Genomic DNA, 14173 nt, shown 5'->3' on the forward strand with positions numbered 1-14173 from the left:
CAGGGCCAGGTATTTCCCCCCTGCCCAGGTGACCAGAGCATCGCCTCCCAGGCGCCAGGCTTTTGTCTGCAGACAAGGAGCGAGATCCCCGCTGTGAGGGATTCAACAGCAGCCTCTCAGGCTGGTTGAGACAGATCTTGGGAGAGGGGCACCGACGGTGGCATTTCTGCCACAGTCCCCAGGGAGTACCCCTGCATGCATGCTCTGCTGTGGGGCAAACTGCCCCTTGTGAGAAAAGGGATGCTGGGGCCAGCATCTGGGCTGGCCCCAATAGCCTTACCTGGGGCCCTGGGGCTGCAGTGGTGGCAATCCAGGCGCATGGAGTTTAGCCAGCAGCCGGAGCGTGGCTCTGGCCAGCCAGGCTCTGGTTTCAGCTGGTGCACTCTGCTGCTCTGTGTCCTGTGCCACATTTTCAGTGTGCTTTTTCCTGATACCAGGATTTCCCAGTATCTAAATCTGGCTCCATGCTGCAAATATGCACCACCAAGATCCAAATCACATGCACAGGGTGCATTTTGCGGCACCTCTAAAGCCTTTGAAATGCCACAAAGAGCATGGGTGTGCTTATATGGATGTGCCCCTTGAGCTCTAGGGTGCAGAATCCATCTTCAAGTGAAACCCATGAATCCTTTTTACTCTTATTTATATAGAATAACAGGGTGAAAAAGATAACCATAACTGTTTCACAACAGGGCATTGGGTTTCAACAGTAAAATGGCCATCGTTAAGGAGGAGAGAAGTACAAAGTTGAAGTGCTCAACTCCCAGGGGAGGTCTGTGGGTATGGGGAATTTGTGCCTTTGAAAACCTCCAAATATTGCTATGAGTAAAATGCCTTTGTGTACCAGACTAAAAGTTGACACAATTAAATTTATCAACAGATATAGTTAAACTTTATAGCCTTATTTTGATTTCAATTCAAATAACTATTTGACATGCCTCCAAAAATCCAGTGTGAGGCCAAGGCCATTTTCATTTACAACCGATCTGTAATTATTTCCTCTCCTCTAATCTACTTGTTTACTGAGAAAACAACATAGTGCCATTTACTCTTAATCTTGTTTAGGATTTAGCTCAGCCTTACAAAAACAGCCATGGAAATGTGTTAGCCGATTTCTTATTTAGAGAGATTGGGACTGTTTACCTGAGTTAGAAAGGACGCAAATGAGGAAAAGATACAATAAATGGATATAAAATAATGACTACGAAAGGCAAGGTCAATCAGGAACTTTTGTTCACAGCACTTCATAAACCAGGAACAAGAGTAGGATGAATGAAATTGAAAAGCTAGCCACTTCACAACCAATAAAAGGAGATAATTTTTTCACACAATGTATAATTAAACTGTGAAGTCATTGCTAATTCACATTTAAATCAACTTGGTTCAACAGCAAAAACAAAAACAAAGAAGAGCCCTCACCCATAGACTAAATCATTAAAAAAAACCCTGGAAACTTACCTTGTTGTATAAGAGCTTCTGCAGCAAGTTCACCAGTCCCTACATTAACATACTCTTCATTGGGATGCTTTCTGTTATAATGCCTCTTCAGGGAGCCAGATATATTGCAGGAATAATGGCAGTGCGCACAACGGAAAGGCTAGAGGCAAAAAGAAAAGAGCCAGAACGTTTCATACGTTTACTTGCTCTACGGATTGGTCCAAACTTCACCCTTCTGACCAAGATACAGACTTAATTAAGGACATATTAAGTACATTCATGTCAGTTTTTAGGCACGTATATAATTATCTCTAAGAGGACAACTTTCAAAACAACATATTTACATTTAAGCCAACTCTTACCTGAATTTTGTCACTTTACTACAGCGATGAGCAATGATTTTAGCTGGAGGGCAACTTACCAAGTTTTGGTGAGCTGTTGAGGGCTACACACGCAAAATCTTTCAGAAAATATCATTTTAACAAATTATAGATAAAAAACAAATCATTAACTAAAAATCAAACATCTACTATATTTTAATTTATTTCGTTTTAATTTTATTTATTTCATTTTATTTCATTTTTTTTTAAGTTTTGTCCTGATTTAGGTTTTTTTGAGTAGCATATATATAGAGGCAATTGCCTAGTAGCTGCAAATAAAGTCTTATTCCTGTATAGTGTGTGTGTGGGGCAGATGATCAGCCACCTGCGGGCAGCCAAGTGGGTTGAAGGCAGCCGGGAGTTGGACCACATGCTGGGGAAGGAGCCACCCAGCTGCAGCTCCCCCTTCACCCCTCCTGGACGTGCAGTGCCCAGCACACATCCCTGTGGCTGCTGCTGCTGCTTCTGTGTGCTGAGTGCTGGAGCAGCACAGCAGGGGCAGAAGGACGAGGAGCTACTGGAGGCAAGGGGATCCAACCAGTACCTGGGCAGCTGCAGCTGCACTGGGAGCAGCCTGCTGGGAAGCTGTGTACACTGGCTGGGGCTGGGGTGGGTAGGAGTGCAGGCTTGCTCTGGGCAGGGCTCAGCCCCATGCAGAGCACCATGGCCCAGATGCAACCAACTGGCAGGTCCCTGCCCATTGTCTGGATCCAATCAGCTGGCGAGCCGCATTTTGTTCACTCCTGGTTTACTATAAGCATCAAAAAGTAGGCATCCTCAGGGTAACACTTTTACCTTGCGTGCTTTGTGATATATAATTATATATATATATATAATTATGGGTCTGATTATGAAAAGACTTTCTAAGATGCATGGAGATCAGATTCTGACTGATGTAAGCAATGTAACTTGAGTATAAATAGGGTAGGAAGGAGGACTTGAACAACTAGGTCAACCAGCAAGATGCTACAAAGGTCTTCCACAGAGAAGGAAGCTGCAATGCCCAAGTATTAGGCTCCTGCCCCTTGGAACAGAATCTACACTCCATTTAGTGTGCGGGGGAATGAAGTGTAGGGCTGCTTACAGATGTTAAAACCCGCCAAAAAAACAACAAAAAAAAGGATGCTTTATTTTAAACTCAGTGCACTCCTGTGTCGAGTCCAGCAGATGCTCAGAGGAGGTATCATACTACTTGAACCCGGCTCGCCCATGTTTGTATAGATCAGGACTTTTAGTGGGGCTTTTTTGGCACTTTATCTAATAGCAGACTGAATCAGTTTTAGAGAAAAGTGTCAAAAAGACCTGCTGAAGAGCCTGATCTATGCAGACACTGCGGAGCTGGGTCAAAATAATGAGCTGGTTCTTTCGGTAAAACGCAGTTTTGTTTTGTTTTTTTAACATTTGTAAGAAGCCTTGATGTCTATACCACCTCCAAGGGCTTCCTAAGATTGCTGCCAAAAACTAAGCCCCCAACCCCAAATCACCCCTAAACCACAATGGACACAGTCAAGATGGTCCAGGGACACTCTCTGCTGCTGTCTTCAGACATCCTCCTCAGTTCTGGTTCTGAAGCACGGGCAAGCAGCCTCAGTAGAACCACGTAGGCAATACAGACCTGCCTCTAGACACCTCACCATGGCACACCAAGCAGTGTACAGCCATCTAGAGCAGGGCTGTCCAACTTGTGAGCAATGGGGGATGGAAAGGTGCTGCACACTACATGGGCCACAGAACTCCAGGCCTCACATCTCAGGGACCGCGTGCCCCCTCCTGCCCCCAGACCATGCACGCAGCCTAATTCCCCACGTTGCGTGCACCGCGCAGACAGGGCTGCTGGTCTGGTCCCTCCACCCACACTGTGAAGACACACAGATAGACTTCCCTCCCTAGATCCCTTCCTGCCATGCCATCCCACCACCAGGGGATGGGAGAAGGAGGAGCGGAGAGACTGACCACTGCAGTAGGAGCAATTTTTTGCAGTCTACGTTCACCTGTGGGCTGCCAGTTGGACAGCTGTGATCTAGGGCAAGCCAGCAGGACACACTGACCACTGGTGATGCTTGAAATCTGGCCCTTGCCAAAGGCTGCAGGGAAAGACTGACAATTTACTCAGGATCCACAGCCCAGAATACTTGCTGGAGGCTGGCACTTATACCCTTCTCATCACGGGTGGAGCGAGACCCTCAAGTCACAGCTGCAGGAAGAGGAGGAAGTGGTCGTGGTGCCACCATCTCTTGTTTATTGAAGCCAAACGGTTAAAGTCCCTGGCCAGGATGTAGGATACCCAGTTTCAATGCCTGGGGAATTTCAAATCCCTATCTTCTACCTCCCAGGGGAATATCTATGAATCTATGAATCTTAAATACCTGGCTACAGGCTGTTCTGCCCTCCTGTGCAGAAAAGAATCCAAGAGCCATTGAGCCAGGAAGACAGCATAGGAGAAGATACTATTTCCTTGTGTAACTACTAAATTCCCCTCTGTGCGTCTCTTGTACCCAAATGATAAATTATCTGAAGCAGGAATGGGGCAATATGATAACACATGGCAACAGCAACAACATGCAAAAACATCCCTACTTGGCATTGGATAACGTCTCCTTAGTCTTAAACTTTAGTGACACACAAAGAACAGAATTTCCACCAGTGTTTGTCTTGGGAATTAAAAAATAGCCAGTCTTCTGATTTCAATTAAGGCTCTGCTATGCTAGTTAATTATTCCAATTAACTTTTCAGAGTAAACAATCAACTCCTTAAAATTGGTGCAATTACTCTCAACTTCTCTAATGATAACCGATGGTTTGAATAGTATGTGATGTCATCTTCTGAAACTTGACTATAGTTATAATAATTATATTAGTTATAATAGCAGAATTGCAGTATTCATCTCAGTAGAGAGTATAAAAAGCTATGTAATTTGAGAAAGGGGAATGCAAAAAACAAAGGCACATCTAGGGAAGTCCCATCTTCTGTAGGAAAATTTACCCACATTTCCTTCTTTGCTGATTACTTTTCATCACCATGAGTGTTGGCAGCATTAGGAGCCCTACTGTAGCAAAGCTGCTGCAGGAGTTTGCAAAACCCGTGATTCAATTTGCTCTGAAAAAGGTTACGTGATACTGTTGTACCACAAGCAACCTCTTTACTTGCTAACGGCCCCCCAGTACTGCAAATTCTCACAGGTCTGAATTAGCTGAGAATGTTTTGATTCTCTTAACGTAGGAAAGACGAGGAAGAGACAGATGGCTGTAGTATAACTGGCTGCTGCCTATGACAAAAGATGAAGAAATCTTGATCTGCAAGAAATGGTATCAGAAATATCTGCAAGCTTGACTCTTCACCAGGCTGCACTGTTTCCTTTTTGAAAGCAGACAGGTAAACTATGGAAGAATAATTCTAAATCAATTTGTAGATTTGATTTGTTTATAAGAGATTTTAACAAGCTTAGAAAATTCCTTTGACATAATCATGACACATACACATTGACTACTTAGAAACTGCTGTCAACTTGAAATTCAATACATCAAAAAATGAGTTAAAGATGCTTTAAGGCATTACATTTTCAGCTTTGCATTTGTCCAATTGCTTAGGTGTTATAATTGGATTTTCTTGTTATTTAAAAGACTTTCTGCTCTTTGCTTCCTGTGTGAAAGACACACACATGCAGCAGAAATAATTGACAACAGCAATGCGAATGGCCAGATTTAGGCAAACCCCAGCACTACACTGGCGCCTGACTGACTACCTGCCAAACAAAGAGTACTGAATGCACAAAGGTAAAAAACTGAAAAGAGAGAGAAAGATATTTCCCTCTGATCTCTTCTATTATAGTAACCTTAAATGATACTTGTTACAATAGTAGGTATCCAGGTATTTGATATGGTAAATTTTGTTTTGTTTTTTTGTCTTCTGCTTTGCCATCCATGTCTCTTTAAAGACTCCCGTGAAGTGAACAATGCTTAAAAGTCCTTTTTCTAAACACTTTTATATGACAAACATTTATGGACCAGAAAATCCTGGAGGAGTTAGGAAACAGTATTACTATTTCCTAAGTTTATAGAAGCTTTCAAAGTTTTCAAAAAGCCCAGACCACTGCTAATAAATTTGATTAGCATAATAGCTTTGCAGAAAGGAAACACTCTATACGATACATAAATAGTGCCCATTGCAGATACCCCCAATACCCCTTAAAATACGGAAAAACAATAAACAAACACAAAATGTGACAAACGTAAGGATCCACTTTTTATTTATTAAAAACAACATCTAATTGTATGTTTTATTTTGTCAGAGAAGTAGATGAAAACAGGAAAATAAATACTTCATTTACCTATTTGAAGTCTGGATGTATCCTACTATCATAAAATGGCCTAGCACTTAAGGCATGCTAAATCACAATAAATCAATCTGCTCTAAAAGGTTTGGCATGAGAGTTTAAACTCTTTAGAAAGGACATTCAAGTAATTGATTTTCTCATTATTTTGCTAGCAAGTACAATATTTCCAAAGTGTGGAGGAATGAACAAACAGCCAGGGAATGTTTTACCTAAATGGCATTTCTTTTCTTTTGAAATGTTGTAAATACTCTCTAATGCACATTAAATAATGCAATGGGGTTTTTTTTCATCTAAAAATACCCCTCGACTGTTCCCAACGGAAACATTTTAAAATTATATTTGGTCTTTAAGAATAACAAAGAGTAGAGAAGAGGAAGGGAGGAAGGCGGGAAGCAATTTGCAAACAGGACAAAAAAAAGCCCAAATGGAGAGAAATCAAAACAGTGCCCATTAGATAAGCTGACAATGTAATACTGCACATTGGAAAGACCTAACACAAAGCAACACTTATACATGAATTTTCTGCTTGGGCCTACAGGATCTTTTAAATGATTTTTAACCCTTTGCTCCAATGCAGCACTTGAGCAGTTCACCAAGGTCACCCTCAGCTGAAGGAATACAGCACTGTCACCATTATTGCAACTTTATTTTAACGTGTTCCTCTCCTGACTCTCTTCTTATTCATTTTCTGCTCTGTGCCAATGTGAGATACAGAATATCGGGCTAGCTGAACCTCGTCTGACACGAAATAGCTCCCCTTATGTTCTCTCTCTTCTCCTGGCCTGGACTATCCTCCCAGCCTCTTACAATACAGAGCAGCAGTCTCCCCAATTCCCACCTTGGCATATCTTTGGCCAGCCTATGTCATTTCTCTTAACATCAGTCAACCTGCATTTACTATTCCAGGTTTATGCTATTCCCCCTGGCTGCTGCTCTACTTCCCTATCCTTTGAAATTCACTTGCTTACATAGTTCACATCACTGTAATGTCTGAGCAAATAAACATGGTGGCAATTTCAGAAAACCGTTTTCCCACCTACATCCCCTTCAGTGCACGACACTAAATAAAAAGGTACAGGGAATACAGGGAATGCTGTCTAGATGATATGCTGGTGTACATACTAGAAATCCTTCAGGTTAGCATAGATCAGTTCATACTGGGCACATCTACATGAGACGCTAACTGCCCAGTAGCCTAATAACACTGCACAGCAGCACGTCACAGCACAGACTGTGCTAATATGCTGCTGTGCAGTATTATCAGGCTACTGCACAGTAGTGTCACTAAAAAGGCGTTCACTGATGCTACTGCACAATAACTCTAGTTAATGCGCATTTAGTACTTAATTATACAAGTACTAAATTAAATGTGCAGTCATCATTGTGCATTAATGAACGTGTAGATGTGCCCACTGATTAGTATTTAAAAAAATGAAAGGAAGAAAAATACCTGATTACTCCCTTCTGTCCATGTCAGAGAGCCATGTTGGGTTGAGTAAGAGTAACTTTGATTTTCCTCTCCCCCTTCCCACCCCCACCATAAAAAGGTGGTTTAAAATGAACTGGGCAGAAGCAGTTACTGCCTGCTACTTACTTGGCTGAATTATAGTTACCACTCATTGGGCATCAGGATAAAGCAAACAAAAATTAAATCACTAATGGAGAATAAACTCCATCGTCCCAATTCTTGCACTCTACATATTTTCTAATGGTTTTCTAACAACCATTTGAAATTCACCAACATCTCCTGGCTCAACTACTGAAAAGGCCTGGTGATTTAGAAATCAGACAGATAAGAATTAGGGCCCTTCTGTGCGCTACATTTATGCCGTGATTGAGATGTTAATCGCAGCATAAATGGCCAGGGTTCTAACACAAGCATCCAATTAAAGGCACCATAAAGTGGCAAACTTACAAGAAAAATGTACAACATTTTTTATTGGTTGGTTTGCATGGATCCTTAAATGAAATACATGGCATGTCCAGGGCTGCCCCAGGGATGGTACTGACAGTCAGGTGATTATCAGACTCGGTACTGGCACAGCCATGGGTCTTGCCAGCACCCAGCTTTCAACTTGGTAGTGCAGGAGGAGCCCAGGATCAGGCTCCCAGGCTCACCCTGCACCAGCAAGCAGAGAGGGCATGACTAAGATCTGATCCCTGATCCCCGAATCGTGTCACATGTGGCATGGCAAGAGGCAGTATTGTTGGGATTGGGGATCAGATCCCCTGGTGCCTTTAGTGAACATGTGCCAGGAGCCGTACAGACATACCACATGATTGCAACATCCTCACTTGTGTTTTACACATACACAAACAATGGTCCCAACAGAAGAGGATGCATTCACTGACCACGAGTTTAGTAAAAAACTCTGACAAAGCCCCTTCACAGAGCCAGTTGAGATTTCTTGAAGTTCTCTTAATAATTCATTGGCTACTATTATTTCAGACTGACAGGAGGCATGAAAGGAGACAAGGGGCCATGAGAATTCAAATTCTATCCAGAGGTCTACCAGGATTGCATACCACAAGGGCTGCATTTTAAGTATTTTTGTCCCAAAATATGTTTTTCTAAATAATGAATACAAATCTCCCTTCAAATTTTCTTCCAGACCTTTGAAAGAAGCATTTGCAAACAAAAAGGCATCTATTACAAATAGCATAATAATTATATAGCAGATTAAGAGAGGGCTCTATTCTATAAAAAGCAACCAACGTCTCAAACATATAACAGCCCTGCTGTGTGACAACTATAAAACGTAAGCTCATAGGAACAGCCATCAAAAATCAAAGCAAATCAAATCAAATTTCTATCCAGCATAATAAATACTTGAAATATAGATCATGATGCAAAAGGAATAAAAATGATCTGATTAAGAAAAATATATAATTATCTAAAAATTACAACATTCTAGATGTCTTACTTTAAAATTTCAGTAAGACCAACATAAAAAATAAAACAAACTCTGATCTGAGGATTGTCTTAATTTCTGTTTTAGAAAGAGTCAACACAATGTTGGCTAGTTGATAAAATAATGAATTTCTAGGTAAGGAAAGGCAATGCATACAAATAATGATAAAACCTCTTTGTAGAATGGCTAAAAAGTTTATTCTTTATCAGGATAAACTGTTAAATTATGCTGAGTATTTTTTCAAAGATTAAATATTATTTTTTGCTGAAAATGAAAGGGCATGTCATTTTTGTTCCTCAATTATAGAAATCTCTGTATTCATGGCATAAAATTTTACTACACTGAGAACCAAGGTAAAACTTAGACTATAATACTAAGTTGTATTAAAATAAAATCTAAGAAACTCATTGGAATTTTAGTGAGCTTTAAAACTTGTCCCAAGATACTTTTTAGACAGGATTCATAGTCTCCTATTTCTTTTGAATTAAATTCACTCGTCTTTTATATATGCAGTGGCCACCTTGAAAAAGGCTTCAGGGAGACAACAAACAATACATGGAAGTTTGCTTCTTTGAAAACATGAAGCATTTTCGACTCCATTCTTTATACAATAACTCTTACTGGTGGAATGTCAACATTAAAAACATATAACGTCATGGATTTATCATGAAAAATCATGTTACTTTCTCCTAAAACCCTCCTGTGAAGTTTGAAGACACCTCCATTCCTACAAAAGAAATAACCACGGCTTATCTGATTTCTTACCTTGAAGGATACATGTTGTTCCATGTGACGTAGGAGCTGTGGCTTTTGGGCTGCGGTGTAGTCACACACTGTACACTTAAACTGTTTTCCTGAAACAGGGAGAGAAAACCAAGTCAGGGAGCTTGATTCTTCCATTCAAATACTCAAAGAGTTCATTGATATTTCTTAATTTAAGTTAGTTCAGAGAAAAGCAGGGCTGGAAGGACCTCAGGAGATCATCTGGTCGAACCACGTGCTCAAGACAGATACATCCCTATCCAAACCATCCCACACAAGTGCTTATTTAACCTATTCCTAAAACTAGACAAACAACCCTGCCACACAAGTGCAAAGCACTTGGCTCAAGGTCACCTAGAACATCCTAACCTGCCACTAGATAAAGTAGGGGGATGAGGGTACTCTTTAATATCCTGCCACTGCACAATTGGTAAATACATGCAAAGGATTCAAGGAAGAATACCATGTCCCCCACCAGCTACAGAGAAAGGCAAAATCCCCCATAGTCTGTACCAATGTAACTATGGGTTAAAATCTTTCCTGACCCCAATTGTGGTGATCGGTGTGATCCTGAGCAGAGGGGCAAGAACAGGAACTAACCAGGAAACTCTTGTTTTAGTTCCAGCAGAAACAGTGGCACATGTCCGTCAGTCCCCCACCTTGGCTGCAGCCAACACCCAACGCTTCTGAGGAAGGTGAAAAAACCCCTGACCCTTGTAGCAACAGAAGGGGAGGTGGTGGTAGAAATTAGGGATGTGCAAAACGGGCCCTATTCAATTCGTATTCGGCCCAAATCGGGGACAGTGATTCAATTCGTTGATTCAGATCACTATCCCCGATTCGATGTGGCTGAATCCAAACCTGAAGATTTGATGCTGATTCGGAGAATTAGCGATTTGGCCATAGCAGCTTTAAATGTTTTTTCTACATACCTTGAGGCACCTGGAGCGGCTCATGAATGCTGCAATGCTGGGGAGGATGAAGCGTCCCACAGGAGGGAGTGTCCCACAGAAGCGCATGGGGCTTTCCAATGCGCTTGAATACAGTCCTGGACGTGGACCAGAAGCACTTCTGGTCAACTTCCAGGTCAGTCGGGGAGCCCCCCCGCCCCACCCCAGCTCAGCAGTCGGCTGCAGGGGGACCCCGGGTGCCCCCCCAAACCAAGGAGGCACCACTTGCTGAGCCGGGGGGGCATGAGGGGGACCCCCCCCCATGCTCTCTCCGGCAGACCCAGAAGTGGACAGGAAGTGCTTCAGGTCTGCTGCCGAGCACGCTGGGGAGCCCCCCACGCTTCTGTGGGACACTCCATCCACCCCACCATCACAGCATTTACAAGCCACCTGCTACCTAGAGGTATGTAGAGAAAATATTTAAAGCTGTGTCTAGGTCCAAATCGCTGAATCTTCCCAAATCTCTCCGAATCGATTCGGGGGGTTCTGATTTGATTCAGAGAGATTAAAGGGTCCTCTGATTCGATTCGGTTTCAGAGATTCAGCCACCGAATCGGGTCGAATCTCTGCCGAATCGAATCAGGGACTGAAGTTTCACACAGCCCTAGTGGAAATTCCTTCCCTGTCCCCTGTGTCAACCAGCAAAACCCAGAAGCATAGGAAAAGCCAAACACCCTCCACTCTGCTCTGCAACCTGAGGACAGCAAACCACACAATGCGTCTCCTTTCTATCATCCTTTCTCCTCCATAAACTTTGCTCAGAAATCTCTCAACTCCAGTATCCAAACAGTTGATAAATGCATTAAACAGCACTATGCCTCCACATGAAACCTCCTGCCGTTCTGCCATGGATCCATTTACAATTGTTTTTTTCTGGTGGCTATCTTGTTACCTATCCACCTTACAGCAGTTTCATCATGCTTGCTTTTCTCCAGTTCGCTTATGAGAAGGTCATATGGGACTTTGTCAAAAGCTTAGCTGAAATTCAGATATAGTATATCTATTGTATTCCCTTAATCCTTCCAGCTACTAACTTTGTCAAAAAACGAGATCAAATTTGTTTGTCGTGATTTGTTCTCGACAAACCTATGCTGACTGCTTATGATCAAATTTTCCTCCTCCAGGTGCTTACAAATTAACTTTCTTATGATACGCTCCAGTAAATTCCTACGCATTGAAGTTAGGCTAACTTACATATAACCCTCCAGGTTCTCTTTTTGGCTTTTTTCTTTTTTAATAGGCACTATGTTTGGCCCTTTTCCACTTCTCTCGTACTTTGCACGTCTCCCACAACTTAGTAAATACTACTGCCAAGAGCTCCAATATCTCCTGTGCCAGCTCCTTCACTACCCTGGGATGCAGCCCTCCTGACTTGAATTCACTCATACCAATCAAAAGCTATTTCTATCATTATCTCAACATTCAGCTCATCTCTTCCTTATCCAAGTAACTCTTATTAGCGGTAATGAGGCCAGTAATAAGAGAGTAAGAACATCCCAAGACAGTTAATTTATCTATCAGAATTTGTGATCAGATTCACAAAACTCTAGTGAAATAGGACTGACTGGAATAGAAGCCTTTGACTGCCATCTTTAATTGGACAAATTAAATAGTGGATATATACCTTGGGATAACCACTTCAAGGGGAAAACACTGTAGATCAGAGCTTTCCAAACTGTGTGCCACGACACATTAGTGTGTCGGCGGCAGTGTGTAGGTGTGTCGCACGAAATGCAGAAAATTTTGCGGAAGGGCACTGCGGAGCTCCCTTACTCGCGTCTGCTTCCCTTGGCCCCTCCCCCGGAACTGAATTACTGTGTCGCGAAATGATGCACGTCTAAAAAGTGTGTCACCAACATGAAAAGTTTGGAAAGCTCTGCTGTAGATCATTTTAAGTAGCCAATGATAATCATTGCTTTCCAGAAATAGAGTTGCCAACCCTTTTTTGGTAGTAATAAACTAATCCTTAAAAGGCAGATGTTCAGGCATGTTTGCAGCTGTTTATCCCATCTCTACCCAAATGTTCTGATTCATGTAATGTTTTATTTTTGACATTCACTGGATTTATTTCTGGAATGCTCAGAATTATTACAGTTGGTCTTCAATAACGATCTTTATTGGCATTTTTCCTTGGCATAGTTAAGAACAAGTTTAAAATAACGACTTAAACCATCTTGAAAGACACTCTTTTAAAGGCTATATACCAAACAACCATTAGCAGCAAAATGTATTGTAAGATAAAGTTCACCTGTCATGTAGTATTTGTTCCATGTAGTGTCATGGGGCTCTGGCTGCAACCAGGGCTGCTGGATGATACAATACTCTAATTAAATATTGTGAACCTGGTATTTTTATACCTTGCCTTCTCAATCTATACTCAAAAGACTGTACCTCAACTAAGCTGAAAATTAGCACAGGTGGTGCGCAGGTATACTGGTAAAAGCCTACTTACAAAGAAGACTAGGACATGTTTTATAGGCAGAGTACTTCATTGGGGATTTAGACAATAAAAACTTGAAGCAGAAATTATTGGGTGAACTTTTTTTGGTCCTGTGTTATGGAGGAAATTGAAGTTGGGGATCAAAATTGTAGGGAAGAGAATACAAATAACTAATAACAAATGCTGAGTTAGCAATGCAAGATTACAGCCGGAGTCACAAGACTAAGTGTCAAAACATTGTAAAAGCCAACTGAACTAGCTCAAGACAGGTACAGACAGTTAAGATAGATATCCTGGAGGTTAAAGATTCCCTATTTTATTAGGGAAAAGTTTTCAACTAGCAATGATCACACCTCAGTTCAACCTCCCAGGCTATGATACAGGATAACCTATGGGTGACCCCCAGCCATAAGAGTGCCTGCGCAATAGTAGAACAAAGTCTATATGCATGCAAAATGTTATGATAACCACTAATTATAATAGGCAAAACAACAACAAAGGTGGAACAATGATATGCAGCAAAGGAAATGGTGATTCGCCATGACATAAGCATGACAAAAGGAAGAAATTAGAACATGGGGCGGGGTATACAAATTTATATGTTGCTTTCCACTAAGTTCTGCGCACGTGCCCCTCCTGCCCAGGTCCAGACAGCTGTCCCGGGTATTGGAGGTTGGTCTCCTAAATGGGTATACCAACAGAGATTTTTGGGGCCAATACCACTATCAGATTTTTAAGGAAGCAATTTCTGATACAGCGTGGAGAGCTGCCTCTAACTGGTAAGTCTGTTGTGGTGGAAGCGGAGGGGGCAGGGGAGGAGCATGCGGGGGGCAGATCAACGCCCCACACAGTGAGGGAGGGGGCAGGCACTGCCCAGCTGGGGTGGGGGCAGCTCCTGCTGCAGTGCGCACCCCAGGAGGGCACGGGCTGGGGGGGCGTGTACCCCCCAGATCAGTATG

General features: G+C 42.2%; 1 protein-coding gene across 7 annotated transcripts in view; it reads right to left on the reverse strand.

Moving 5' to 3' along the window:
• Positions 1-14173, reverse strand: part of ZFAT (zinc finger and AT-hook domain containing) — a 226156-nt gene that overhangs the window by 38949 nt on the left and 173034 nt on the right. For all 7 annotated transcript variants that reach the window (XR_003093659.1, XM_025202075.1, XM_014519165.2 and 4 more), the window contains 2 exons: positions 9828-9916; positions 1459-1597 (listed from right to left, as the gene is read on the reverse strand). Coding sequence is in view for 6 of the 7 variants with exons in the window: in XM_025202075.1 (XP_025057860.1) it covers positions 1459-1597; positions 9828-9916 (228 nt within the window). In the remaining variant the exon portion in view is untranslated. The remainder of the gene's footprint in view (positions 1-1458; positions 1598-9827; positions 9917-14173) is intronic.

This window comes from Alligator sinensis, unplaced genomic scaffold (assembly GCF_000455745.1).
Source record: "Alligator sinensis unplaced genomic scaffold, ASM45574v1 scaffold651_1, whole genome shotgun sequence".
In the NCBI taxonomy this organism is placed as follows: domain Eukaryota; kingdom Metazoa; phylum Chordata; order Crocodylia; family Alligatoridae; genus Alligator; species Alligator sinensis.